Here is a 27,849-nt window from a genome sequence, read left to right as displayed (position 1 = left end):
GAGAGGAGTGCGACCGGAAATGGTCGCTAGCCGCCGGATATGAGTGCCGAGGTTAGTGCCCAATGGAGATCGCTCGGATTCAGCGGAACTTCGTCCTCGGACGGTTGCGGTGGGCCACAACACCACTCGCCCTCGCCGCTGGTTCCTGATTTGCTACCGATCGCCCCCGGGAAACCCACAACACCGCACACAACGGCGACGACCAAGGCAACGGCTGTGCCGGGCGGCGAAAAAGGACACATCAATCACAACAACAACATAATCAGCCCAGCAGCGGCGGCAGACCCAGCCGGAAAATCGCGGAAGTTGGCCGCCAACGCGAGTCAGCACGATGAAGGTTGTGCCAGCTCGTCGGAAGAGTTCAACTGTGAGCTAGTGTTGCGTTCCCTCCACGCAACCGACGATGGCGGCGGCACTGGACGCGACAGTGCGGTAAGGCTGCTGACGGCCACCGAATCTACCGCCGACCGTGATTCTGGGTTCGAGACGCCCTCGCTGGACACCACGATTCTGCTTCCGTGGGAAACGACGTCCCAGCGACCGGAAGCGGCCGGTGACGACGACGAGGACGGTGGCGGCGGCGGAAAACATCGCCACGGAGATGCGCCGGAACAGGGACAGCACTATGTAGCGCACGTTGTTGCAGGGGAATGCAGCGACTCGAAGGACACGAAGCTGATACTAAGGCGACGCAACGTCACGCCTACGGCCGAACAGTCACCGCGCTGCAACAACGCCAACGATTCGGTTCCGATGGCGGAAGTGGCAACTGCCGGGCCAATCGGATCGTCCTCGAGGTTGCAGACCGCCGTCGTGAAAAAGGAACTACTAGATGAGCCGCCGGCCGCCGGAGATGGTGGCGACCAGTCGTCCATGGTGGTGGTCAAGCGCGAACTGGTGGCGGATGCTGTCGCTGAACAGTCACGGGTTACCGTACCTCTGCCGCAACCACCACCACCTCCACCACCGGCACCACGGAGGGCTCCCCATAAGGACGATCCGCTGCCGCTTCCGCTGGAGCCAAAGGAACACCGGAAGTCGAACCGGCGGAGACAGTTTACGGATCGCGTCGTCGACACCCTCTGCCTGCCGGAGATCTTCTTCAATGCGCGCATACGCCCGAAACCGAAGCCAAAGGGAGTGGGGGGGACCAAATCGGGGAAGGTGGCGATCGCCGCCGCCGCCACGACAGCGACGACGACGACGACCACGAACACCCCCAAGAAACGTGCCATTCCTGCAACGGTGACGACGATCCCCCCGAGCAGTGCCTCGACGAAGCGTCCACCAAAAGCATCACAGCAAGCGCCAAGCGCTTCCGCGACGACCCCAACGCCGGACGTTGGCGTCGCCCGAAGGTCCATCACGCCGGCGGCCACCCCGTCTCCGGTTCCTCCGCCTAAAGCCACCGGTGGCAGCGGCTCTTCGAAGGCGTCAACCCCGACGAGCTCAGTCGGCAGTGGCGTCACCACGGCCGCGCCGGTCAGCGGTGCCGCCTCCACAGTTCCTAGAGTTAATCCAATCTTTCTGTTCGTCAAGCAGGAAGACACGCGCATCGTCGAGGTGCGCTGCGAGGACTACGATAAGCGCAACCGTATACGATTAACCCGCACCGGCACCGGAAGCTGGCGGGCCATTCCGCGAACCGATACCAGCTCGTCGGTGATGTTCTCGCTGCTTCCGCCAGCCAGCAATCACGAGGGATCGGACCGGACCGACGACGACGAACGTACGGAGGACCAGGAGCAAGAGGACGACGAGGAGGAAAACGAAGGACAGACGACTGCCAGCGACAGCTGTCGAACGTCCACGCCGGCTAGCGAAACGTCACCAAAGTACAAACATGCTTCGAAAGCCCAGCACCACAGCAAACACCACAAGCACAAGAAGTCGAAGAAGAAAAGGAAGCGCCACTCGGAGGACGAGCGGCGACGGCGAGGGTTGGACAGCAGGAGCAGCAGCTGTAGCACGGCGACCGCCACCCCAACCACGGGTGTCATCAGTGGACGCCGGAAGGTGACGTTCTGTTTGGGCGTGAAGCAAGAGAAGCTCGAAGCCCCGCCAACCCAGGTGGCCCAGCCACCGGAAGAGCACTACCACCAGCAGCAGCAGCATCCGGCCGGGGTGGCGGTGCCCCCGAAGCGCACGGCGGCGGACATAAAAGCGGAAGAGCGGGAGCGCGAGGAAGCGATTGCCGAGCTGATACGAAACTACCACGAGCAGCAGCAGCGGCAACTGCAGGAACTGCAGGAAAAGCTCGCCGCCAGCAGCCGACTGGCGATGGGCGGCACCGGGGTCGGCGGCGGTGAAGAACCGATGGCGGCAACCGGAAGTGGTAGCAATAATATCACTAGTTTTAGCGAAACCTCCTCCACCAACAGTCTTCTTCCTCGTAGCAGTAGTAGTAGTAGTGGTGGCAACCATCGTAACAGCAGCGCAGCAGGCGGCGACGAACACATAAGCAATAGCAGCAGCAAGCCACGGCAGGTCGACAACAATCAAAAGGTAGAGCTTCTCGAGCTGGACGACGACGACGAGGACGAAGTGCAGGAAGTAGTGCAGCAGGTGAACGGCGATGTTGGTTCGTCGCTGGCAGCACTGGTCGCAGTATCCCGCAGCAACGGCAACCGGGAGTGGCCTGGTGCTGCGATGGCGACGGCATCGACCCCGTCGAAAGCTTCTCATCTTGACGACGGTGGCGGTGGCGGTGGCGGCCGGGGGCAGCTGTTGGATAGCATCGAGTCACAGATACCATCAACCGTCATCCCGGTGCAACGGTGCAACGGACTCTCCGATGACGTCGGCGGTGGTGCGCATGTGCCAAACGGGCTCGGGTTCGGTCTTGGCTCCTCCGGCTGCTCCTCCGCCGGCAGCAGCCTGCAGGACGTCGTGCTGAGTGTCGACGGTAGCGCCGGCCCCGCGGAACTGATTGCACTCGATGAACTTGGGCTGAATCAACACCAACACCCAGACGACGACGATGACGACGACGTGCAGCTACTCAGCGTGGAAGGAGCATCCGGCGGTGGGTTCGACCACCACCACCACCAGCTGCTGCACCACTCGCTGTACGACGACGACGATGATGTGATGCTCGGCGAGGAGATGCTCGGCGGCGGCACGGCAACCGGGACCGGCGGGACGTGTGGTGGAAGCGGAAGCGCTTCGGCCAGCAACGGGCCTACCGCGGGCCTCGTTGGTGTTAGTGTGTCGGAAGCTGGGGAACGTGGCAGACCGTCGGGACCTTCGGTGTCGTCGTCGTCGGCGGCGGCCGCGGGAGACGAGGATAATGCGTTGCTTCTGCTGCACTCGTCACTGGCGCTGGCAGCGGCTGCGGCCGCAGCAGCCGCAGCGGCCGCCAGCGATGCAACACTGACGACCGGTGGCGGCGGAGGCGGTGGTGGTAGCGGGGCAGTGGAGGCCAACTGCCGCCGCCCCACCGTGGTGGAGATTGACGACGATGAAGTGTGCGTTTTGGAGCAGCAAGTGGCACCAACACCAACAGCGGCGCAGGATCAGCGCCAGCAGCAGCCGTCGGAGCGCCGGAATGCTGCTGCCGAGTCACAGAAAAGAGTTCGACGGAACGACGAGGATACGACGACGACTCCACCGACGACGACGACGACGGCCATCGTCGGGTGCGCCCGGGATAGTGTAGCGACGCACACGGGAACCACTACGACGACGACGACGACGACGATGATTACGAAGGCGTCCACTGACGGTGCTAGTGCTGCTGCTGGCGGTGGTAGTAGTAGTAGTGGGAAGACGAAATCGGCTTGCACCGAGAACGCGGAAGTGCATCCACCGCACATCACCATCAGTAGTGATAGTGAGCTCGACGATGACGATCCGAAGCACGAGCTGCAGCAGCAACAGCAGGACCACCTTCACCAGCAGCAGCAGCAACAACAACAACATCATCATCTGCATCATCACCAGCTGCACCACCAGCTGCAGCACCACCACCACCACCACCATCTGAGTGCGGAGTTTGGCGATCTGATCGAGGGCATCGGCGACGATATACAGTCGGTGGCGGCGGCGAGTCCGCGCGAGGATCTGCTGAATGCGGCGGCAGCGGTAGCGAGCTGCGCCGCCGGCGGTGGTGACACGACGATGACCGGTGTCGAGCTGCTCGATTCCCTCGTCGTGGAGCAGCAACAACAGCAACAACAACAACAGCGGTGCGCGGACAATCACAACAGCAGCAACAACATCGGAACAAGCGGCGCAACGGCAACGACCACGACGAGCGCAGTGACGGCGACGGGTGGCGATAAGGGGGTCGCCGCCACCACGATCTACACGATCGCCGACGACTACAACGACGACGAGGAGGACGATGTGCTCCTCGAACCGGAACCGGTGGCGGACATCATCTCGCGGCTAGGCGAATCCCTCAGCACCTCGCCCAAGTGCCTGTCGTTTAACGAGGCGGGCGAAATCGAGGGTCTCACGGGGGATCTGTTCGATACGAGCAGCACCCACCACTCGCTGCACGCCGAGGACAGCCTGCCGAACCCGTTCGCCCTGCAGCATCAGCACCCGGGCACGGCGATGACGACGATGGCGCAGCCGGTTTCGAGTGCCACGGTGGCCACGACCACCTCCACGCCGTCGTCGTCGGCAGCGGCGGCTTCCTCCTCGACCGGTGCCTCGCTCGAGGACGAACTGTCGATCACGATCAAGGATCTGACGGAGGCCAGTGAACACGCGAGTTCCTACTTTGCGGCAACGAGCGGTGGCGGGGAAGCCCTCACCACGACGCTGAAGGAGGCGACGGGGACCGGCGGTGGAAACGGGTCCCCAACCAGTGCCATCGGGGGTGTCGTCGACGGCGGTGGTGTGAGTGTGAAAGAGTTGCCCACCGAGGCACCGATCGTGATATCGCCCGACTCGTGCCAGGAGGAGCTGCCGAAGGATTTGAGCTGCCGCAAGCGCAGCCTGTCCCCGTCGCCCCGGCCCGTCTCGCACAGTTCCGATGCGATCCAGTCGCCCCAACCGAGTGGCCTGCCAGCGGTCCCTCCGTCGCCGGACCTGTTCCTACAGCCCAAATCCGTGTCCGCATCCAGCAGCAGTAGCAGCAGCAGCAGCAGTATCGGTGGCACCAGCCACCACTCGGCAGCATCCAGTGTTATCGAGGCACTAATGTCTCAAGCCGCGGCCGCCATTTCCGCCGTCTCGAAGGCTGGCGGCGGACGGTCAGCTGGGGGCGGCTCGACCACCACCAGTACCGCGACAAGCACGACGAGTTGTAGTTCCTCAGTAGCGGCCACCACAACCACCACGGCGACCGCGAATGTGAAGAGGGCCGCGGCGGCGACCACGGTGGGTGCCGGACAAAAGGAGCCCCTCGATTTGGGCTCCAAGTGTCGCAAGTCCGCCAGCCCCACGGTGAGCTGCTCGGAGGAGGCGAAACGGTTGAGCTCTTCCACTCCGGTGGCCACCGCGGCCACGATGCTGGGAACAGCCCGGGACGCCGAGGATACCGACAGCGAACCGCGGGCGAAACGGATCAAAACCGATCCCGAGCAGCAACAACACCACTCCGCATCGTCCACGAAGGCGGCTGGAGGCACGCTTCCGGCATCCCTACTCACCACGAGTTCGAGTTCGTCCGTTAGTGCCAGTGCCACGATGACGTCATCCTCGTCGAGTGGTGGTGGAAAGGGAGGCGGGACGGCCGCTTCGAGTGTTGCCTCGATGATGAACGCTCTGGGTGGAAGTGGCGCCTGCGCCAGCGGAGGTCAATCGCTGGTTAATCAACTGTCCACGGCGGGCGCTGGCACTTCCGGGCCCGGTGGAAGCACGGGCGGTGGCAATTCCTTTAGCAACCTGAACGACTCGGCCCGGCTGGTGGAGATGCTGACCTCGGGCAACGATCCGGACGCGTTGACGCAACTGCGCCTCCTGGTGGGCAACCCGGCCTGGAAGGTACCTGATCCGCTGCTCGTGCCAAAAGATCGTCTCAACGCGGTGCTCGCTTCGCCGGCCCGCGAAATCCCGCTGCTGCTGACCACCCGGCCCGAGCTGCGGTTGCCGGAGGCGTTCGCGTTCCCCAACATCCTGCAGGACCCGGACATTCTGGTGATTTCGTTGCAGCAGCTCGAGACGATCCTCCAGACGCAGGAGGAGCTGCTGAAGCTGAAATCGAAATCCTCCTCGCTCGAGGTGACCGCGGTGGTGCCCCCGTCACCGGTCGCCGCGTCCCCAGTGACCTCACCGATTGCGGCCGCACCGTCGAGCAAGAAGGTCCACCACCACCAGCAACAGCAGCACCATCACCATCACCAGACCACCCCACCGGTGCCGCCGAGCCCACTCGAAGCCCTCAAACAGACGCTGACGGCTTCGGCGGCCAAACAGAACCCGGTGATGAGCACCCTGCTGGCTTCCGGATTGGGCGGCGAAATTGACGCGGCGACGACGGCCGCCTTCAACCAGATGCTCTGGCTGCCGTACCTGGGCCAGATGGGCCAGTTTGCCCCGGAACTCCTCAAGGCCATGATGAACCTGCCCGGTGCTGCGTCCTCGGCGGCAACCGTTGCGGCTGCGGCGGCCGCTGCCGTCGGGGGAGCCGCTGGTGGCTCCACAGGAACCGCGGGACCGATGGGGAACAGCTTGGCGGACATGTTGCCCTTCATGGGACCCCGGTTTCAGGACTTTTGTGGATTGCCGCCCGCCACGGCTACTAGCCCGCTCGAGTACAAGCGGCAGCTGGAGCTGGCGATGCTACAGGAAGCGATGACGACGGCGAACCTGCAGCAGCGCAAACAGCAAGAGGCCGCCCAGAAGAAAGCGGCCGCCGTAGCGGCGGCGGCAGCAGCCGTCCACATCGATCGCAAGCCGATCATCGGACCGAAAACGCTCGAGCAGCAGCGCTCGGTGGCCGCGGTCACGGCCGCCGCCAACATGTTCCAGACCCAGCAGAAGAAGGCGGCAGCTGCGGCGGCCGCTGCTGCCGCGGCGGCTGGCATGATGAATCCGCTGAATCCATTGGCGATACCTCAGTTCATGACGCCTCCAACGATGCCGCACGGAAGTGCCAATGCAACGGCGGCACGGTACGGATCTGGCGGTGGTGGCGGTGGTACATCAGGAGCCGCTGGCAGCTCTCGCGCGGCTGCCCTGGCTCAATCGGCCACGCTACTACAGCAACAGCAGGCAGCCCTTCAGCAGCAGCAGCAACAACAGCACCGACAGCAGCAAGCGTTCAGCCCGAGCGGGTTCAAAAATATGGCCAATCTAATGAACCAAGCGGCAGCGGCAGCCGCCGCTTCCGGTGGAGCCGTCTCGATGCGCCCCGGTGCTGGTGTCCACCAGAACACCGGAAACACCCATCGCCAGCAGCAGCTATCGGCAATGCAGAAAGCGAAACTGCAACAGCAACAGCAACTTGCCCAGCAGCAGCAAGCGGCGGCGGCCGCGGCCAGTCTCGGTGCGGCCGGGATGTTTGGTTCGGCGGCGGCCAACTCGTTCTTCAACCTGCCCACCAACTTCCAGGAGTTCCACGAGCAGCAGCAACAGCTGGCGCGAAAGTTACAGAAAGAACAGCTTCACCATCACCAGCAACAGCAGCAGCAACAGCAACACCACCACCAGCAACAACAGCACCACACGCAGCTGCAGCAGTTGCAACTGCAGCAACAGCAACAACAGCAGCAACTGCTGCAGCAACATCATCAACTCCAGCAGCAGCAGCAGCAGCATCATCAGCAGGAACAGGAGCAAAAGCCTCGGGTCACGTGCAAGTCGCTGATGAATCTGTTGCAGCCCGAGAAGCAGCACCAACTGCATGGCAAACATGGCGGTGGCGGTGGTGCGGTGGGTGGCGGCAACAACAACAGCACCTCGAGCAAGCTAGCCAACCTAATGGCCATTCCCGGCATGGATCTGTACACGGCCCAGCAGCACGACCAGCTGCAGCAACAAATGTTCCTTCAACAGCAGCAGCAACAGCAACAGCAGCAACAACAACAACAGCAGCACAACAACTTCCTCCAGCAGCAGCAGCAGCAGCAGCAGCAGCACCTCCTCTCTGGTGCGACTGGCGGTGGAATGCACCAGCAGCAGCAGGCGAAGCTGAAGGTGAAACCGGGGCTGCACCTGCTCGATCCGGCGGCCGTCCAGCGGCGGTTGCTGAACACGGACGAGCTGGCCGAGGTTGGCAGCACCACGAACGGCCTGGTGGACGATAGCACCGATCTTTCGTCGCCCCTGTGGCACCCACTGTTCGGCAGGTGAGTGTGAGCTCTCGGTTTTCGATTGTTTTCAGTTCCGTTTTTGGGTCGGGGCCCTTCGTCCGCCACACGTGCATAGCAGAGTGGGTCACCTAAGGTACGCGAAGGACGTTTGGTATTTGATACGTTCCTCTTTCCTTGTCCTCCCGAGACCTTTGCCTACGAAAACCTCTCACAATAATTATTTTCAACCCGCGAATAATGCATAAAAAGGTAGACAATTTGGCATTAGGCAACTGATATTCAAACCTCTTAAAACAAAAGTCTGGTGATTCACGTTTGATTCTGTTCATAAGCTTATGCCCTTTTTTGCCTTTAATCGGACAAAGTTCTGTGTTGTTTCGAGACTGGCAAACTTTCATCAACAACATCGTCAGTATTATTTTCTGCACATAACACATAACATGTGGTGTTTTGATCAAAATACGGTACACGGTTTCTGTTGGTACGCTGTGAAGGAAAAATTGTGGATTCTTCGGACTTGAAAGAGTTGCCTTTAGTGTCCACTCTCCATTGCAAAACCATATAGTTTTTGACGGTCTTCGCCACCCTGTTTTGTGTCAAAGTGATCACCTGACCTTGCCGCGACGGAAGGCTGTGTAAAAATCATTTAAACCAGGTTGCTGATTGAAGAAGGCTTTGACGTTTGCCTCATTATCCATTTTCGAAAATTCGAATTTTTTTGACAATTTTCACACTCCTTTTGCGATTTTCAGCGATGCAGCGCTTTGAAAACGTTCTGCGACCGATATTCTGTTGATTTCCGCACCTTTTTAATCATAACAGCGGAACCTTTTCAACTTTTTGGCGACATTCCGCTTCGATTCAAACCTATCCATTCGCTCACCGCCGGATTCTGGTCAACGGTTAAACGATCGAGGAAATGTTTGAGAATTCAATTTCGAGGTCGAGAAAGGATTTTTTGTGAATTTTCAATACTCGTATAATATAAAGAAAGCAAATTTCTTAACGTTACACAATTAATAAGGTTTCATTGTAGACATTTTAATAGATAGAGATTACAACCATAGAAGTTTTGCTGTGTCCATCCCTTATCCTGTTACCTTCGGGCTAACATGATCGGTGACCTTCAACGGCCGAAAATAGATATACCTAGACCTCACTAGACCGGATTCAGAGATTTGTGATGTCTGCCTAGTGGAGATGATTGATAGAGCTCCGAAGCGCGAGCATTCATTAGCATACCGCCCGAGAACGGCGCACACGCTCTCGAGAGCTGATGGAAACCCATCCATCGAGCACAGATGTTAATGGGTGCCGCCTGTAGAGGGCGAATTACTTGGTGGCGGAGGCCAAAGCAAGTGTAAAGTGTCACGGACCGGCGGTGGGAACCATCCCTCCTTCCTGACCTTCTCCCGCCGGAGTTTTCTCTGTGGAAGAAGCAGCAGATTTTCCTTCCAGCAGAGCTGGTGTTGGAGCTGTCACCGGTCTGTCAGTTACCATGATGCTGGAAATTTGTCACGGGACTCGTGGATGGGATATGGAACCGGGCCGGGTGATCGCCCCGTGATCGTGAAAAACGAGCAGATGATGAGAGCGGCTACACGAATCCCTAAGACCTGCGCCGTCGCGGAGTGCTGTGTTTTCTGTTCGCTGCCGTTGCTCCTTTACGGAGAAGGGTCCATTCAAGTGGAACGTGAAAATCTCAGCGTAGCCCCTCGAAGAAGCGCACGGGGCGACATGTGGTACGCCGCGCTGGTGTGTGAAGTGGAATTTACAAGAACTGGCCGCGAAGACATTCTGGTGCAACTCGGTGGTGTGCTGGTGGGAACTTTTCTTGTGTTGTGTTTTGGGCTGGATTTTCGAGGTGTGCTGCTGCGGCGCGGCCATCACGTTGGCTCCTTCGACGATCGCGCGCGGCGTGCTCACCCAGAATCGGGTTTTCTGATCGCCGTAGTGTCTGCGTTTCAGCAGATGCCCCCGGAGGCGTCCGTGAAACCTGCCCCCGTGGGAAATAGCGGCGGAAAACGGCCGTGAAGACAGGGTGAAGAAGAACTAGTCGCCCTTGAAAACGCGAAGACCGTCGTTCGCTCTCAACTGTGTGCTGTGTGCAGAGTTCGACCCCGTCGTTGCCGGGGTTGCTAATGTACAACTTGCCACTGGGAGATCCAAGGGCAGTTTCGCGGACTGGCTTTTGCTAATGAGATCCGGCAGGAGACACCGGAAACACATTAACTGGCGAGAGTGATCCCCAATCCTTCTCCCATTTCGGAAGACCCCGGGGGACGAGCTGAACGAATCGGAAGGAAGGAACCGTGTGGAAGCGGAGACCACCAAACAACGCTCGTGTTTGCATTCCCCTCACACTTTCCCCCGGGGCAGCTCACAAAATTTCCTTCCGAGTGAGGTGGTGAGCCTCAGATCGCCGGGCGCGCGATGTTCATTGTTCGCTGGAACAAGTTCTTGGCGCTCGGATCTCCAGCGGCCCCCGGGGCGGAAGTGTTCGGTAGGCGGAATCGTAACGATAAAATAATCTGCAATTCATGAAAAACCGGTTCGCGAAAGAGTGCGCTTACTTGCTTTTGCTGAGGGGGTGCCAGTCCGGGGTCCGTATGGCTAAGCAAAGCGTCGATGCAGTCCCCCCGTGTTGCGTCTGTGGTTGCATTGCGACCGAGACCGAGGGGCCCACTAATACAGTGTCGTCCCGTGTTCCTTCGGAGATCGCGGGATTTGCGATACGGCAGCGAAAGGTTCTTGCGGCTACACGACTACTGAGCGCCGGCACTGCTTTCGACTGCCGTGCCAGACTCGCTGGACGCTGCGCCGTAGACGTGTTGTGCCGTCCACTCTAGGCGTATGCATAATTGAAGTCCCGACGAAGGAGTCCGCCATCTGGCTCTCTTTGTCGCTCTACGCTCTAGCCGCTTGGGCTGTAGAAAATGCTACGTCCTCCGTACACGGTGGTCGCACTCTACCCGGTCGCCTGACTCTAGGATATCTGGCGGACTAGAAACTTGTTGCAACTCACTACCCTACCGCTGGTTGTTTCACTGACATTCACTGCTGCCCCCCCGTTGCACGGCCGACGACAACGGCGATGACGTGTGCGGTGCACTTTGCATTCATCGAACCAATCCCCCTTGGTAGGACTTGTTGATTGAGACCCCTTTGTTTCTGGGTTCCAGCTCTCTGCCCTATCTTTATGTGCCTCTTCACTTGCGACGGGTGTCGTTTCTTCCGTTTTATACGGGACTCGAGACATCCTTGTATGGCCTTGACTCTACATTCGGGCGCACGCACAACTTGTTGGTTGGCTAAATGTCATCCGCTCAAGTCCTGCTGCTCCCCCTATCTAGCCATGTACCATAATTCCGCAAGCCTCTCAGGTGGCGTGCTGGCGAGAGAGGCCTGGAAAAGGGAACCTTCGTCCGAACCCGCAGGAGGGATGCTGAGCCGCCCTCCCGGCGTCGTTGGAAGAAGATGAGAAGTGCGCCATCATGAACTGGCAAATGAATGAATCTCGGTGTCTGGCGGCCCTCTCGGGACAGGGGCAACTTCTCGAGAGTTATGCTCTCGGCTCGTTGTAGTAGTAGCGCCCAGTCCAAAGTGCTCCGTCCCGCCCCGTCCGTCCTGGAGGCGGCGACCTTCACCGTCGTGTAGTAGACTCGAGCTCTTCTGCTTTACTCCAATGACTACGAATGGCACTGCTGCTAGGCGAGGCGGCCTGGCACGATCCCAGCGTGGTTCTCTGTGCCACGTTGGCCAGTGGCCTTTCCGGCCACACAGACGGCAAAAAACGGGGCCACAAAAAGCTGACTCGGGCGAAAGTAAATTCCAACGGAGTGCCACGCCACGGCGGAAGATGGGGCGTCCACGCGGAGAACGATGCAGGAGCGAAAAGTCTGAAGATGTCGCCAGGGCGAGCTCTGTGCCAAGTGGACGCTGATCGTGGAAAAAAATCCCGACCTGCTGTTCTCCCTGTTCGTTCGCTACGAGCCCGAAAACACAGCTTCCTCTTTGGCCGTCCTGTGTCCTCCAGGTTGGTCTCTATAGTTTCTTATGGGTTGCCGTGATGATGGTGACCGAGAGAATAGTGAACCATTTCCGATCCGTGAAATAGGGACAACGGAGAAAGTTCCCTCCGGCCGCGTGGTCTTCCTTCTGCTGGTTGGCCCTCCTAGTTTTGGGCCACGCTAGGATCTCGGCCATCGGTAGAAAGAGACAGAAGGAGAGAGAGAGAGAGAGATAGTGTGTTTTAGAATCTCGGACATCGAAGGGAAAACCGTCTCCGTCTCACGTCGTACTCTGTGGTGCAAACCCCGGTGGTCTCGTCCGTACTTTTGCGCGCCTGTTGCGCGCGCCCCAGCCAACAACGAGTTTCCACTCGACTCGAATCGAGGTTAGCTCAACCGGCCGGTGGTCGCCGCGCTTCAGCTGCTAAAAGTGCAACGTCGAGAAAAAGGGTGAAAGAAATCCAAATTTGTGTCATGGACGTTTCGTCGGAAGTCTGAAGGTTAGGCCACCGTTTTTCTGGTATCTCCGCTCTGTATTTAGGTTTCCGTAACCTTTCGGGCGAGAGATTTCGTCGTAGCCGGAAAAAGGGGCCTTGATCTCAGGGATCTGGTCGAAGGAGCCTCCTTCGGTAGTAGCGTCACCTCTTTATCGCCCGCGGGTCACAGGTCACAGATTGAGCATATTTGGGACAACCTTCAACTTCAAACCTTCCGCCGCGGTCTTCGTTAATACCGCCGGTCCCCCGGAGTGTGGTGTCGTAAAACGTTTCCTTATCTGTCAATTCAATAGAACCCCGGCATCGCTTCGGATGACGTGTGGGGGACTTCGGCTGAAGCGCACCCGGGGCCGCCCAACGTTGAATGATTTATTAGTTTGCAGTGTGTTAGTGGAACGCGTCTGTTTCGGTCTACTCTCCGACCACGAACCCATTTTATTGCCACTTCCAATGATGCGTGGGTTATTTGTGTGGAGGAAGATCATCGCTTGAATGCCGCGCCAAGTAGGAACTAGGCGCTGCTCGCGCTGACTCCTGGTCCCAGGGGTCTCTTCACACGCGACCGTGGCAAATTAGTTTTATGATGAGACGTTCCGTTGCGCTTGAGGACGGGACGCCCCGGCGTGTCTCCCATAAACCTTTTTTCCACTTACCCTGCCGGCCGGTCGCGATTCTTGGAGGCGATCGGGCAAAACAGGCACTTCGAGGAAGGGAAGTTTAAAATAGAATCCTCCCGAGGTTGTGCGCCATAAAACCGCCGCCGCCGATTCGATACGACTCATGATGTTGCTCAGGGTCTGCGCGGCTTTAAACAAAGTGCGCCGCCACCGCCTATGATATCCCACGGTCAAATGTTAAATGTCAAACGTGGTTGTCGCGCGGACCAACGGAGATCTCGATGCGGCAGGCTTCATCCCTTGGCCGTATCTTCGACTGTTAAAGATCACGCCGCGTGTGAGAAGATAATGAACTGATGGGGAGCGATGTTTGGTGCAGGGGTTGCTGTGTTTATTACTTGCCTGCAATGCAAAGCCCTTCGCAGCTCACTTAGTGAGAGTCCTGTGAACAAGGCTTGTCAAATTTCTATCAACCAGCCGGCCGGCATACTGAGATTTGCCAAACCGCGATTCACGCGAAAGCGATTGACAAATCGCAATTCCGCCGCACACTGTACCTTTGGTGGTAAAAAAGCCATCCTTGTTTCGGGTTGTGTTTGCAGTCGTCGCATATCCGTCGGTCGGTTTGTCTATCGGGTGTCGGACCGCTTTGCGGTCGGATGGTTTTCCCACCACCGGAACATTACCTGTCAGTAAACGGGGCGCCTTTTTCAACGAAAACCTTCCTTCCTACACGCTAACCTGTGCGCTGACCGCACGCGCAACGTGCTCCCCACCGGAACCGGATGTCAAAAAACCACCGACAACACAAAGTTGTGTTAGCTCGCTAGTTTTTATTGTCGCCGCCCTTTGATTGTGTCCTGCAGGATCCTGACACGATCCGTGCGTGTCGATTTGCCTGTCTATGTGTGAGAGTAGTTCACTTTTGATGGCGTGCTTTGGCCATTTCGCGTGGCGAAAAAGCACCACTGGAAGTCAAAAAGAAATGGCGAAGAGGGAGAGCCACAAGCGGCGGGCAGTTCCTGCGCCCGAGGAGGTTCGTGTGAGATCGGCCAAAAAATCCGTAAAATTCACCACAGCCGGCTCGCCGCCGTTCCGCCATGGCCAAAAGGCTATCAGCAACACAATTGGGAAGTAAATGAAACATGGAATGAAATAATCCAAAAACGAAAGACTCGAAATAAAATCCCACCCGCTGGCTGCCGTCTCTCTCTGTCGCTCTGATTCGTTCTTTCTCGCTCTCTCCTTTCCTCCGGAGGGCTTCCTCCTGGGACCGGAGCGATTGATTCCGGCGTGCTGGTAGAGGTCCGAAACGGTCGGACCTGAAACTGAAAGCAAACAAATGCAGCGCAATTAAGCACAACACAATGAAACAATTTTCCATCAATCATCAACCACCCACCCCCGCCCTGCGCTGGAAGGGGGGCACCCTCGGCCACCGATCGCCCTGTGTGATATCATCGCCGCCCGCAGCTCTGGCGCAGCTTTTTTGACACTTTGTGGGGAGCCCATTCTCCCCTCTCAATCTCTCTCTCTTTCTGTGGAATTGCCGCCGCCTGCACAGCGGGTTTTCTTCCGTTTCACTTCCCGGCGCATCCGGCGGCGTGGGACAGGATTTTTCTCTCGTTTTTGGGAAAAGAAAGATATGTTTTTATGCTGCTGTGGCAGGCAGGCGGGTGGCTTGTGGTGACCTCTCCGGCTTCGTAATTTGCCGTTCCCACCGAGCCAACCAACCATCATCGTGTGCGTTTGATTGCAATTATTTTACAAAGTATTTTCGTTGGCAAAACTACACTGTCTGACTAATCTGTTACAGTGTAACCGAGCGCTGAAAGCTTTTGCGTATTGGGGCTTTGATTATCCCTTTTTCTTGTAATCAATTTATGAAAGCCACTTTTCACAAATTCTTTTCTATGTTGATATATTAAGCCAATAAAAGCACTAGTATCGACAGAGAGAGAGAAACTAATGCAATAAATAATGGAAGCATCCAACTGTGGAAATGTGGCAAACACAGGGACGGACAGTCCGCGTGGGTCCGGGACTTTGGCGGCCGGGAACGGAATGAAAGAAAAACCATGTTCTGATCCAACCTCTTAACCACAGCAAAGAAAACCCACAGAACGAAAGGGAATTGGAAATCAAAATCCGTACTCGACCGCCCCGCAGTTGGGTAAAGTTGGCCGAAGAACGGAAATTGTAAAACCAGCCCACGGGGCAACCGATGCAATTGTATTTAACAATGATATAAAACACGCGGCCACGGCCGCCGGTTCCATTTCTTTTTTCTTACGGTCTTTTCCCTAAGTGGACCCGCTGCTGGTGGCCGGCTACACGCAGCAGTGGCATCGGGATGGACAAAATAAAATAAAGAAAAGCTCATTATTTTCGCTCAATCAACCGAGAGAAGAACGCAGAGCAGAGAGCAGCACGTCTAACTGTGGAGTAAAAGACAGTGTCCGGAACCGAAGGCGAGCGGACGAATGGAATGCTTGAAAATACTGTAAGCGGACAGTTCCGACGGGAAACAAGAATGATTAAATGCGACCCGGTGACTCATGGGGTCCTTTGCAAGGAGATAGGCGAACGATAGTAAAATTTGAAACAAGTGTCCTGCGAAGGCCACCGATATGGGGGGTACCGTCTCCAAGGGAAGAACTTTAATGTGAAGAGCTACTTTTAATGTCCTGGCCACCTCCTCCGGGGACTTTGTGTGGCGAGAACCGCACGGAGCAACGGCGACTCTGCGCATTCAACATCAACTTTACGAGGTATTAGGGGCAACTTTTCAATAACCAACCTCCGGGCGAAGGCGCCCTCCAGCTTACAGTGCTGCGCGCGTAACTTTCGACGACTTTTGATGACTTCCGGTGGGCCCGCGGTGCGGTTCTTGTGGCGACCGTTGACTTTCGTCTTATCAAAACAATGGGCTCTCTCAGTGTATGCGGGTTTCTCTCCTACGCTGTCTGGTTCATGGACCCGTGGCCGTGGTCCTGCCTGCAGCATAATTTGCTCGTGCTGTGGTGGGAAGCGCACGCTGCGAGAAATTAAAAATCTACTCGCGTCTGCTGACGGCAAATTGGTCGCTGGCGCGAGTCCTTCATTACTTGTATGTTTGGTGTGGTGTACCGTCCATCGTGGTCTGTCAGTTGGAGGCGAGTTCCTATGCCGAAAAAAAATCCCCAATCTTTGCCGTCGTGCACTCTCACCGATGATTGCATTTTTTACCGATGCTCTCGGCGCCTTCTCGTGTGGCCACATCATTTCTGTAACGCACGGTTTACGGGTATTTTTCCGTTTTCGAAGGTTATACATTTAATATAGCACGCCTGTCGACCTGTCGCCGTCGTCGCCCTGCCGCGAACTTTGGTGATGATGACGTACCGAACCAGGAGAGGGGGTCCCGTGTGGGGTATCTAGAGGGCAGAAAGGGCCCCGGTCCGGCCCGGCCTGGCTCGTCCCGGAGGCGATAATTTATTCCGCCGTATTTGGAGTACGTCGTCGGACGGACGGGGCGCGCTCGCGGTTTGTGATAACGCCGAGAACCAGTTCATGTGCCAGAAATCGGTCGTTTGCAGCACTATCTCCACATCGCACCACCACCCCCTGATGGCCCTTGGCTATGCGGGCATACCCAGTCCGTGTGTGTTTGTAAGCTGCTTCTATCTACACGTCCCCACCATCATTTTTGCGGTTCCGTTTGAATGGGAAGGTTCAACTCACGTCATGCAACATGCCCGTGCGGCGTGCACACAACCCCCCACGGGGGGCATCCGATGCACATATGAATGCACAAATTGAACAGAAAGAGAGAGAGAGAGAGAGAGGGCGGGATGCATAATGAAAGAAAGGAGTCGGGAAAAAGTCACGGTGAACTCCAGCTGCTGGACGGACCCCAGGGAGACAGAGAGAGAGAGCGACAGATTGAGGTAAATTAAAGGTAACGAAATTAAAAATAATTAAGCAACAACGCACCACCGCGCGGCCACCGTTCCAACCGGAGGAGGTGGTCAAGCAGAGAACTCGGTTCGCTCCGCTGATTGACCCACCGTTGATCCCTGTTCAGCCCCGGGCGGGGTTATGTCGAGCACGCTGCTGGTGTGTGGCTCGAAATGGATTCGAGAATTATGAAAATGATTAAAAAATTGTAGTCAACCGGCGAACTCAATTGAATGTAACAGAAAAAAAGTTCCCCACCCAATTGCACCGGCCACCCACTGGGAGCGTGAGTTTCACGAACGATTAAACCGAAATTGCTCTGATGATGTGCCGTATTTTCGACTTTTGACTTTTTTTGGCTCACCACCGGTTCCTCTCAATGGGAAGAGGTTAACTTTAACCCTTTGAATGCAAGTTGGTGGTACGTCGTCACCATCGTCCGGGACTTACGTTTGAAAATGGAATCCTTTTTACCAAATTCGAAAGGTTCTAGGAATTTATATATTTGTTTGTTATGAACATATTAAATGGACACTGGAGCCTAATTATGTGGCTCAGATACAGACTACGATTGAGGAACCGTCGGAGAATCGGCATTTGAAGAACGATTATGGTCTCGGACGCCGCCACTTTGACCAAAGCGTCTGCTGGGAAAATGGGAAATGGGAAATTTCCGACGCGATGTGGTGCGCATTTACTTACATCTGGTCCGCTAAAGACGGCGCATCTGTAAGTCCTATTAATATGTAGGCAATACAATGTAACATTGCGCAATATCGATGCCGTTCAGAATGTGGATACAATCCAAGATTGTGAGCGATGGGTTGAAGGCACACGAGTCGGAGAAATTCTGTAGTTCCCTTCCGTAGCTTTGGGAGTTCCCTCGTTTGCCTTTTGGAATAAGTATAGTAGTACAGGGATAGCAGATAACGTTGCCATCCGTGCGTAAATCCGTGTATTCTGTTTGCTTTAGTTAGAACACTTTATTTTATTTGCCCAGTATATGAAATAGCGGTCATTTGTAGGGTCCGTATATGGATGAAGGGGTTTCATCATTACAAAAGATATGATCTGGAGGGCGTTTATAAAAATTGTTAACTGTTGGCATTAACGCTGCTGTTTGCCTCTTTCTGATTCTTACAACTAAGTGTTAATCTAGGTCTTGTGACCCGCAGACTTTAGATGGAAATAAAATAATGGTTAAAATGACTATAGAGTCGATTGAAATCCATAGAGCATTGATGCCACAAAGTTCAAGTGAAACGACGAGAAGGCCACTACCGCCAATCAGGCGGAAATACACGGCATAATAAATCGAAACACGATGGCGTAGCGCGCACGGGGCTCCGTTCGGTTGTTCCGTTAATCCTCCGAGCCCTGTGCCTGGCAACTTGCAAGAAGCCACCACCATCAAGGCAACATCAAGGAAAATAGATCAGCGTCTCTCACGCGCTGCCAGGAGATTGCAGAACGACGACGACGACGAACGGCGGTGGTTTAAGGGAAGGAATTTATTCGGCTCGCACCAAACCCAACAGCAGCACCGCAAGAACACACCGATCATTAGTTGGCCATTGAGCGATGCAATCTGTGGAAACGGGAAAACGTCGCCGTCGCCATCGTCGTAGTCGTGGTCGTTGTTAGGCATTAGTGGTAGTATTGGTGTGTTTGGCAGAGGGAGAAAAGATCTATGCAGAGCACCCCTTTTACGGGAGAGACCGGACCTGCCCCACACGAAAAACCCCGTTTGATACGGATCCTCCATTGAACACCGCGGATCCCGGCGAACTTCTTGTGGTGGCATTGCTGCTGCTGCTGGAACGGCGGCAGGGATTGCTTCCGACGCGATGTGGCTGATGGGAGGGTACACCTTTCCGTGTGGTGCGGGGAACGCACAACGCAATGCCAGCCAGATTGACGGGGTCAGATTAGAGAGACAGAATCGGATCAAGCCTCATTAAAAGCGAAGCAAAGATGGTGGTTGGGTTGCCAGAGTCGCTCTCGAACCCGTTCTTTTTGCTTTTACTACTAGTGGCTGCAGCGGCGGATTGTTGTAATCAAGCGAAAATGGTCTTCTTTTATATTTCTCTTTCTTACTTAGCACACTCGGTGCGTATGTTGTCTTCATTTTTTTCGGTTCCCGATGTTATTTAGACGACCGTGCAGAACACTGTAAAATTTGATTGCTTTTACACCTTTTATGTTTAACGCCGTTTATTTTAAACTCTTTCTTCGGCACTTCTCTATTCTCTCATTCATTGGTTTGCCCTGTTTTCTTTCGTTTAGTGATTCGTAAAGGGGTTTTATCACCCATTTTATCTAACATATTTAAATTTACCAGTTAAACAATCCTTTTGTTCACATAGGATGTCGCACATATTTAGCGCAGTCGTAGTAGATGGCGCACCACACTTGAAAAAAAATATCTGAAAACCGAGATTAGGAATGTGACCAATGCATTGATGCGAGTTAAGAATAATGCGAGTTAAGAATCCCACGAATGTGAACAATTTACACATTTACTTACTTTGACTTTAAAATATCAAATTACATCAACGGAGATCTTCGTCGATTTCGTCAGTCAAACGACGATTCGATGGTCATCGTATGTTGTCATTGTCAATCCAAGTAAACATGTCGATTCCAATTACGACATTTGTTTTAGTTTCATACTTCTATTCGCAGATCTTTCTTTCCGCATGGTTCTTTCAGTATTTCCAGTGCTTTTTTTTTGCTATTTCGTTTTATCAACATTGTTAAGTGGCGTGTACTTAGGTGCTTCTTTGGTTCAAGTTTTGATTTTCACATTGTTTCTGAAGAGTTTTCAAAATTTTAGTGAATTTCACAAACTCTTAAAACCACTTCCGGAAGAAAATCGAAGTCGCCGTTGTGTCCCTCGTGTCCAGATCGAGTATAGCAAAATGGCGCCGAACAAAGCGGAAATGGTAATTTTTCGTAAGTTGCTGGTGACCCACCAATACACAATGGTGAAGCACACTAACATTTGTGTAAAATGGTGCACGTGGAAAAGAGCATGAGGTGGTGACAAACGGAACGTGCGGTGCCCCGCCGGTTAGAGTGGAGCTGCCAAAGAACGCTGCCCTGAGAGAAACGGTGTAATAGGTAAAATAGAGAACCACGAAATGTCAATGACACTTTGCGTTCTACTCCTCTGTCTCTCTCTCGCTCCTTCTCCCTTCCTCACTCTGCTCAGGGTCTCTGTTTCCGCGGTTCTGGGGCCAGGCGTTCGTGGCGGGGAGGAAGCATGATTGGCGGGTTTCGGGTTCGCATGTTGCCACCAGAAGAGCGGTTTGAGCATAGTACGCGCACACACATCCCCACGATTCTGCGCCAATTGCTGGATCATGATGTTGGCTCAGCTTGCGCTGCTGCTGCCGCGGGTCCGTCCAACAAGAGGATGACGTGGCATGGGAGCTCTCCGGTGCACCTCTTCCTGCGCGCGCGTTGCGTTGCGCGTCGGGCAATAAGTGCACGACCTCATTTTTGTAGCTCATCTGGGAGTTGCTGGTGGGCGGCGGCCTCTCTGCCATCCAGTCCGCGCGACCACCACCCACCCTCCCTTGCGTATTGATATCCTCCCAACGAACGTCGTGGTTTGTGCTTCGATCCGAGAAAAGGGGAACTATCTGCCAGCCCCAGAAGCGCGCCGTCCCGACGACGCCAATTAACTCCCAAGTGTCTGGGTATATGTGATGGCTTACCTCCAACCAGCTCCAGTTATCGATTTACTGCCAAGTAAAGGCCATCATGTACCGGGAGCGCGCGTCCATGAAGATAATTTAAATTAAAGAAAACTTGTTGGAAAAAATGGCATAACGCAAAGGGCGGGAAATATAGATTTATGACGGACCATTAAAGAGCCGTCTTTATCGTTCAATTTGATTAGCCTTTCTGTGGATGTGGCGCGCCGTCTGGAAGTCCTAGGTCATTTGGACCCTATCTTCTGTACCACACACGCCATTTTGTATGGTACAGAGGCGACTTACGAAAAATTGACAAAAATTGTAGCCACATGTGCAAAAAACACGGGGTCCGCGGTCGGTCGTGTCATCGCCGAGCGGCGACACGCTCTGCGCGACGATTGCGTCATCCGTGCCGTGGCCGCGGCCACGGCGACCCCATAATGCAGGGGCTAATTATTTGCCATACTTGCCAATTTAATCGCGCAGATTCATCGTCCGACGCTGAGCGGTGCTGGCGTGGTTCTCGCGCGTTGCGACAGATTGTTGGCACAAACTTTTACGAGCTCGCACGGGTGCCCCTGTATGTGTTTGTGATCCTTGTCGGCCGGGAAGGCCACATTCTCGCCCCAACAGCAACAAGGCGCGCGATCGCGCGCTCTACCAAAACAAAATGGCCGCCGGTGCGACGCACAGGCAGCCGAACGGTGCGGGGATCCATAAAGCTTCAGCACAACACACTTAGCTCTAGGAGGTCGTAAAAATGGGGAGAACCATAAACTGATCTCCTATCCCCCCGTCCAGACTTCTTCCGTGTGGTGTAACAGAGGGCGACTATTACTCTGTGGTTTTCTGTATGATCGACTACGCCGCCAGTGGCCGTCCCGTCAATGGTGTTCTCCATACACTGACTTTTGAACTTCGCGCGGCCCGTGGTTTCGCTTGGCAATCATTTTGTTGTGACTTCCTTATGGTGGTGTGGCCAGTTTGTTGATAATAGTTGGCTGCTGCAAGGGTCATAAATATTCGTTCGTTTCTGATCTTTTGCGAAACTCACAAACAGGGTGAACGTGCGAATGCTCAGCAGCAGCAGCAACAGCACCTACAGATCGCTGTCTGCACGCATCCGGAGCTGGAAACGCATCTGAGGACGGCTTACGCCTCGTCCACACTATGAGTTTTTTCTACAGGTTTTTTGATATGCTGGCGTCCACATTAGCACCTTTTGGGCGAAAAATTCCGTGAGCTCCAGTCAGTGAAATGTCAGTTCGTTTGTTTTTGCTTTGGTTTTTCAGTTTCCTTCTCCTTCTGTTGCTATCTTTGTCAAAATCTGATCCGCTGTCGAAAAACTATCCATTTGTTTGGATAGCAAAAAAAACTTGCCGAAATTTGGCGTAAACTGCCAAATTGAAAAATTGTGTGAAATATTTCATGAACAGAATGAGCTCACCAGCAACTCAAAGCAGCAAGATCTCAAAGCAAAAGATTAACAGTTTCTTGGTCTGCCATACATTTTTGCCAAGTTTCTCATAGTGTGGACGCCGGGTTGTAGAGCACAAAAGCAAAAGCGATGTTTAAAGTTTGCCACCAGCACCCAGAGTCTATAGACAATTTAAGGACAACCTCGTTCGGACCACGGAGGTTCGTGGTGATTTTTTGTCGCATTCAATTCTTTTGGGTGCAGCCATTTAAAAGTAGGGGGTAAGCATATGCTTCTACCGGAAGTTGTTGGAGGCAAACCACAAAACATTGCCGAGATCCGATCGCGACCACCGCACCGAATACTGCGTCGCGCATATCACACCGCCATCGACGGCGAGTCTGCATCCGGAACCCACTCCCCGTGGGAGTTTTAGTGGGGAAGAAGAAACGAATTCCTTTGTCTCCTCGTGCTCTCCTCTTCCTATCCAAGTGCCGCTTTCTCTCTAACTCTTCGCGGCCGCGTTGAAGTTTTCATGTTTTAAATTAGGTAGCTGTTGTGGGCCGCGCGCGCAGGAATGCGCTCGTAGCAACACCCACATTCCAGCACATTCTTGTGTGCGTTTGTGTGTGTTGTTCAGCAACCAAATTCCGGGTGTGTGTTCCGTCGTCGGGCATGTTGATATGTTTATTTACTTCTGTCTGGCTTCCTGCTCTTCTGCACACTCTGTCGGAACTTTCCGGTGGTTCGGAAGTCGATAAGAAAATACGCCACCAGACTGCAGACCAGAGACCCGTTTGCCAGGGATCGGAACATAAAAAAGACATAGGAATCGCGCCCGCACAATGTGCATCATAATGCACACTCGTATCGGTCGGGCCGGCATTGTGTTGTGCCATATTTTGACGATACGGTGGTGGTGCTGCTGGCACTCGACGAGTCTGTTGGAACCATAAAACGCGCGACAGAACCGCGTCGACCTGAGCAACCTCTCCGTACCGTGATGTGGCTCTGAACGCGTCCTCTGTACCTCTCTGACATCGTCGATCGTTGGTGGGGAGTGGTCGTTTCACCAACGGAACCGGAGTCCCCGCAAAAACCATAGACCGGAAATCATCAACGAAAATTATCCGTTGGCTCCTCCAGCAGGGGTGGGCGGAATTGGGACTGGAGAGGAACCATTGTGCCCTCGAGGCTACACGGAACTTATCTTACGCCAACGGGGTGGAGAACACACCCGTGTATGTGACCAGGACAACCAACAAACCGTGGCGAAGAAATTTAAGGGGATTACCGCAAAGTTTTGGAACTTTCTTCGGTCGGCCCGGGGGTCGCTCTTCGCGGTCGAATATCGCGTTCGTTAGCCTGGCGCTTTGTATAGTTGGAAATGTATGTCCGTTCGGCAAACTGCACGCGAATGGGTTCGATTCAAATGGCGAAGCATATTTTCTAAAGACGCCAACAAACTTCTCAAGAGCACATCATTCTGCAGGCTCGCGTTTTGCGCAATTGTGGTAGTGTTGTCAGTTGGGCGACGTCGTCGCCTACTTGGGTGCGGCTTGAAGATCAATCTCTTTGACAGTTTTCCTTTGTATTTTCAATTCCATCTCGTCGTCGTCGTTGCTGCCACGGTCCGCTGCCACTATGCTCCGACCGACCCATGGGTTCGAATCGACTTTGCATCAAAAGACGTATACGAGCGTGCGGCGCCATATTGTTCCCCGGCAAACGCTCTGGAATGCTGCTGCTGCTGCTGGCTGAGGCGAGCGAGCAGGACAGAGAGAGCGAGAGCTCCAAAAACGTCTTTTGACGTTCGAGATTACCACGCCGGAGCTGCTTGGAGTAGTGTTAGGCTATGATGCTGTTAATGCTGGTTTATTGTTTTTCCATCATCGTCTTTTGTTGGGCGTCTGGTTGGGTGCTTCTCTCTGTTCTACAAAAGCTCACAACACTCCGCCGATCTCTCGCCTTCTCTCTCCCCTCTCTTTCTCTCTCTATCTGGGGATTCTTTGCACCCAAAAGAACGTCGTGGGGACGTTCAACTATATGGCCAGCCAACTTCAACAGAGCGACCCCGATGCTGTGCTTGCCATGGTTGGCCATCTATCTTTATTAAATTCAAATAAAGAGCGGTGTAATGTATTTCAATCAATGCCACGCGGATGTTGAAAAGCTCGTCCTTTGCCAGCGGAAGAATTTTAACGAGAAACTCTAGCGCCGTGCTATGAGCAGAGCCCTGCGCGCACAACGCTGATGCTGGCGAGGTCCGAGCTCGCGAACGGCTGGTGAAGGTCTTTTTAATCCTTTCCGTAGCCATCCTCCGGAACGCAAGGCAACGAGACAGATATCGACCCTGAAACGAAGCGAATGAGAGAGGGGACACAGTGCGTGGTTCCATTAATACTTCCGGGCGATATAGAGATGTTTCATTATAACTTTTGTAACCCCGCGGGAATGGCCGATGGATGCGCAAGACGATGGATGCCAACACTCTTTTCACAATTTGCGCCGCGGCGAAGCACAGATATATTTAAAATGGCGGCCATCACCCGTGTACCACGTGAAGTGAATACAGAGAGAGTGGTGTTCGACAGGAACCGTTCTCTTTTATGTCACGGTAATAAATATTCAGCAGCACCAGAGTCCCTCTTACGGGCGGTGAAACCCTACAAAAATCATCGCCCTCAACATCAGTGCGTTCAGTGTGCTCTTTGAACAAATCACCACGCTCTTCGTCCCTTACGGAGGGAGGCCCCGTTTTAATTTCATTAGCAGCGGCGTGTTGGGAAGTCGAAGAAAATCAATTCAATTCAGCCAAACGCGCGCACATCAACTGGTTTGGCCGCGGGCGTCTTATCCGGGGCTGCTGCTGCTGCTGATGGTGTGTCTGGTGATGCACTTTTTTCGAATGATTTTAATTCAATTAGGACCTCGCATCGGCGGGTCCCGACACGCACTCACCAAACCCTCATCGGTCCCGATGGTTGAGGTTGAATCTTTTTGCCGCTTGATGTTTGTGTCTGTGTGCAGTTGATCTTTTTTTTCATCACCCGCACTAGTGTGCAAGCATGACGATTGCGATGCGCGATGATATGGCCACTGGGCCCGGGGACATCCACTTGAGCGCGAGATTGGTGGGGTGCGCAACACATCATCAGCCCTTTGTCCAGGCCATTTACGGGCCATCGTCCGAAGTTGGTGCCTGAGTCACTGGAAATTATGTTTTGCATTGTTCCACTTGACGACTGCTCTTGAGACACACACGCGGACGGACGGACACTGGTCGGGAACGGACGGCCCAGCACAGCAACACTCACGGAAAATGTGCATTAAGAATGCACAAAGCTCCGGGCGCGGGAGCGCATCTTAGTGGAAAATGCACATCGAATGAATAGTTAAAATCATTCGAGCTGCTGTCGAGTGCCAGGCGAGGAAAGTCTGTCTCGGTGGATCCTTTCTTCGAACGCGCGCCCCATGTCCCAACGGCGGGACGATGGCATCTGTTATTCCTGGACCTCGTCTTCTGGTGCGGGTGTGGTGTAAAGTGAATTTGTTAATTACTTTAACATGAAGCCCGTCTCGTTCGTCTGTCTTTCTGTGGCCTTTCGCCAAACCTGGCGCCGTTAACCTGGTGCTGGGCGAATCAGCGTGAGAAAATCTTATTTCTCAGGGATCGAGCAAAGAGCTTACTACGCGGCTGTGGCTTACTTTCAAATCCTTAAGACTTTGTGAACACGGCGTAACTGCAGACACCGGCGTGGCCCCTTTTTCGGCTTACTGTGATCGTTTTTAAAAACCGTACCTAAGGCTCGATCTAGAGCGCCGCGCGTGTAAGCAACAGAGGAAAGAAATTCTAAATTCTGATACCGCAAACTTTGTTTCAACGTGAGTCTTACGTGAGTCTACGAGTGTTGGCCTCTGAAAATCGGTGGAAATCGTTGAAAAATAAAATATTTTTTCAATGCCATTCGCCTTCGGATTTCAGTTTAGTGTCTATTCAAACTAGGTGCGCTACTTTACATCAGTAGACATGTGCTACTACTACTGTTCTGAAGGCGTGCGACTGCAGACGAGTGTTCTAAATATTTGACATTTGATTTGACAAGCAATGACAGCCGCACTTTGCTGTAGGGCAACACGGACACCGGACTTTTATGGTACAGAGAATCAATTGGATTATCAAGTGAATAGTTAGGGTAGTACTAGTGTGTTCAATAAGTTCTTAGCCTCGATAACGAAGGGCGTTGATACGAGCCTGATTTGTTTTTGTTATATTGATACCCTCTTCAAATGAACGTAAGTGAAGTTTCATTTCAATCGGTCATTTAATTTTTTTTTACAAGCCATTTACACTTTTTACAATGGAAGAAATTAAGTATAGTGAAGTGATTGAGTTTGTATTTTTGGAAGGTTTAAAAGCAAAGGAGATTTATGAACGAATGTTAAAAATGTATAAGGACTCTTCAGCTTTAATTAGCGGTTTAAAAGGGGGGTTTCTGAGATTACTACGCCGTCACAAGAGTACGTCTTGTGACGTTTCCCCTTCACAAGAGCATTTTGAAAATGGCAAAAATCCGTGAATTAAAATTCGAATAGCTGGAGTATCCACCGTGATTACCAGATTTGGCCTCCAGCAACTTCCATCTGTTATTAGACCAAAAAAAACATGCCTGCAAAGCGTTGTTTGTCAAATGATGACGTCATAACAGCAATGGAAGTGTATTTCGAAGCTCTTCCAGTTTCTCACTTCATTTCGTTTCGTTTGAACAAGTGTATTGATGTTCAGAAAAACCATACTGAATAATAAACTGTATTTCGTCCTAAAAAATGTGTTTTTCTGATCGAATCTACGAACTTATTGAACAGCGTACTGTATGAAAATGGATCGCCTTACGTGATCCTCATTTCGGTTTGCCGTTTCAACATGTTTGATGAAAAGGGCTTCCAAAGGTTTTCTGATCTTTAAGAACCCATGTTACCGCTTTTTCCAATTGATATTTATCTTGCATTTTGCCTTTTTCTACTTGCAGTGCCCAGAAAGGGTTGGCGGCGGCCGCGGCCGTAGGCGGTGTTCCGGGATCGGGCAGTGGCAGCAGCCTCTCGCTAACGGGTGGCAGCACTTCCGGTAGCGGTGGCGGAGGCAGTGGTAGTGGCGGCGGAAGTGGCAGTGGATCCACGTCGGGTGTTGGCGGAAGCGGCGGCGGCAGCGGTGGTGGTGGTGGTGGAGGGACGAGCAGCTACCACAGTCCATGGCAATGGACGACGATCACGGCGACGGGCGAATGACATTTTGGGGCTCGTAAAGAGCCCGCTGTTGCTGGACCACAACAAACACAAACGGTTCCGAATCAACAGCACCAAAGCAGCAATCACAGCAGCAACAACAGCAACAACAATGGCACCAGCAGTAACAACAACAACAACGCAAACACATCCGGCCACAGTCAGCAACAGCAGT

At 54.0% G+C, this 27,849-nt stretch overlaps 1 protein-coding gene across 1 annotated transcript; it reads left to right on the top strand.

Moving 5' to 3' along the window:
* Positions 1-39: 39 nt before the first annotated feature.
* On the top strand, positions 40-27,677 carry LOC131215140 (uncharacterized). The gene is made up of 4 exons (XM_058209525.1): positions 40-207; positions 328-1,686; positions 1,738-8,243; positions 27,422-27,677. Exons 1-4 carry the CDS (start codon positions 40-42, stop codon positions 27,675-27,677), a joined length of 8,289 nt encoding a protein of 2,762 aa, XP_058065508.1.
* The last annotated feature ends 172 nt before the right edge of the window (positions 27,678-27,849 follow it).

Source organism: Anopheles bellator, chromosome 1 (assembly GCF_943735745.2).
Source record: "Anopheles bellator chromosome 1, idAnoBellAS_SP24_06.2, whole genome shotgun sequence".
Taxonomy (NCBI): domain Eukaryota; kingdom Metazoa; phylum Arthropoda; class Insecta; order Diptera; family Culicidae; genus Anopheles; species Anopheles bellator.
Note: the sequence above shows the minus strand (reverse complement) of the source record. Positions and strands in the feature narration are given on the sequence as shown.

What these genes read in the sequence shown, in the direction of transcription:
- LOC131215140 (XM_058209525.1), top strand. Translation starts at nt 40, where the DNA reads ATGAGTGCCGAGGTTAGTGCCCAATGGAGATCGCTCGGATTCAGCGGA. An exon ending in ACACAACGGCGACGACCAAG is followed by an intron (nt 208 to 327) that starts GCAACGGCTGTG and finishes AACGCGAGTCAG; the next exon opens with CACGATGAAGGTTGTGCCAG. An exon ending in TGTTCTCGCTGCTTCCGCCA is followed by an intron (nt 1,687 to 1,737) that starts GCCAGCAATCAC and finishes GAACGTACGGAG; the next exon opens with GACCAGGAGCAAGAGGACGA.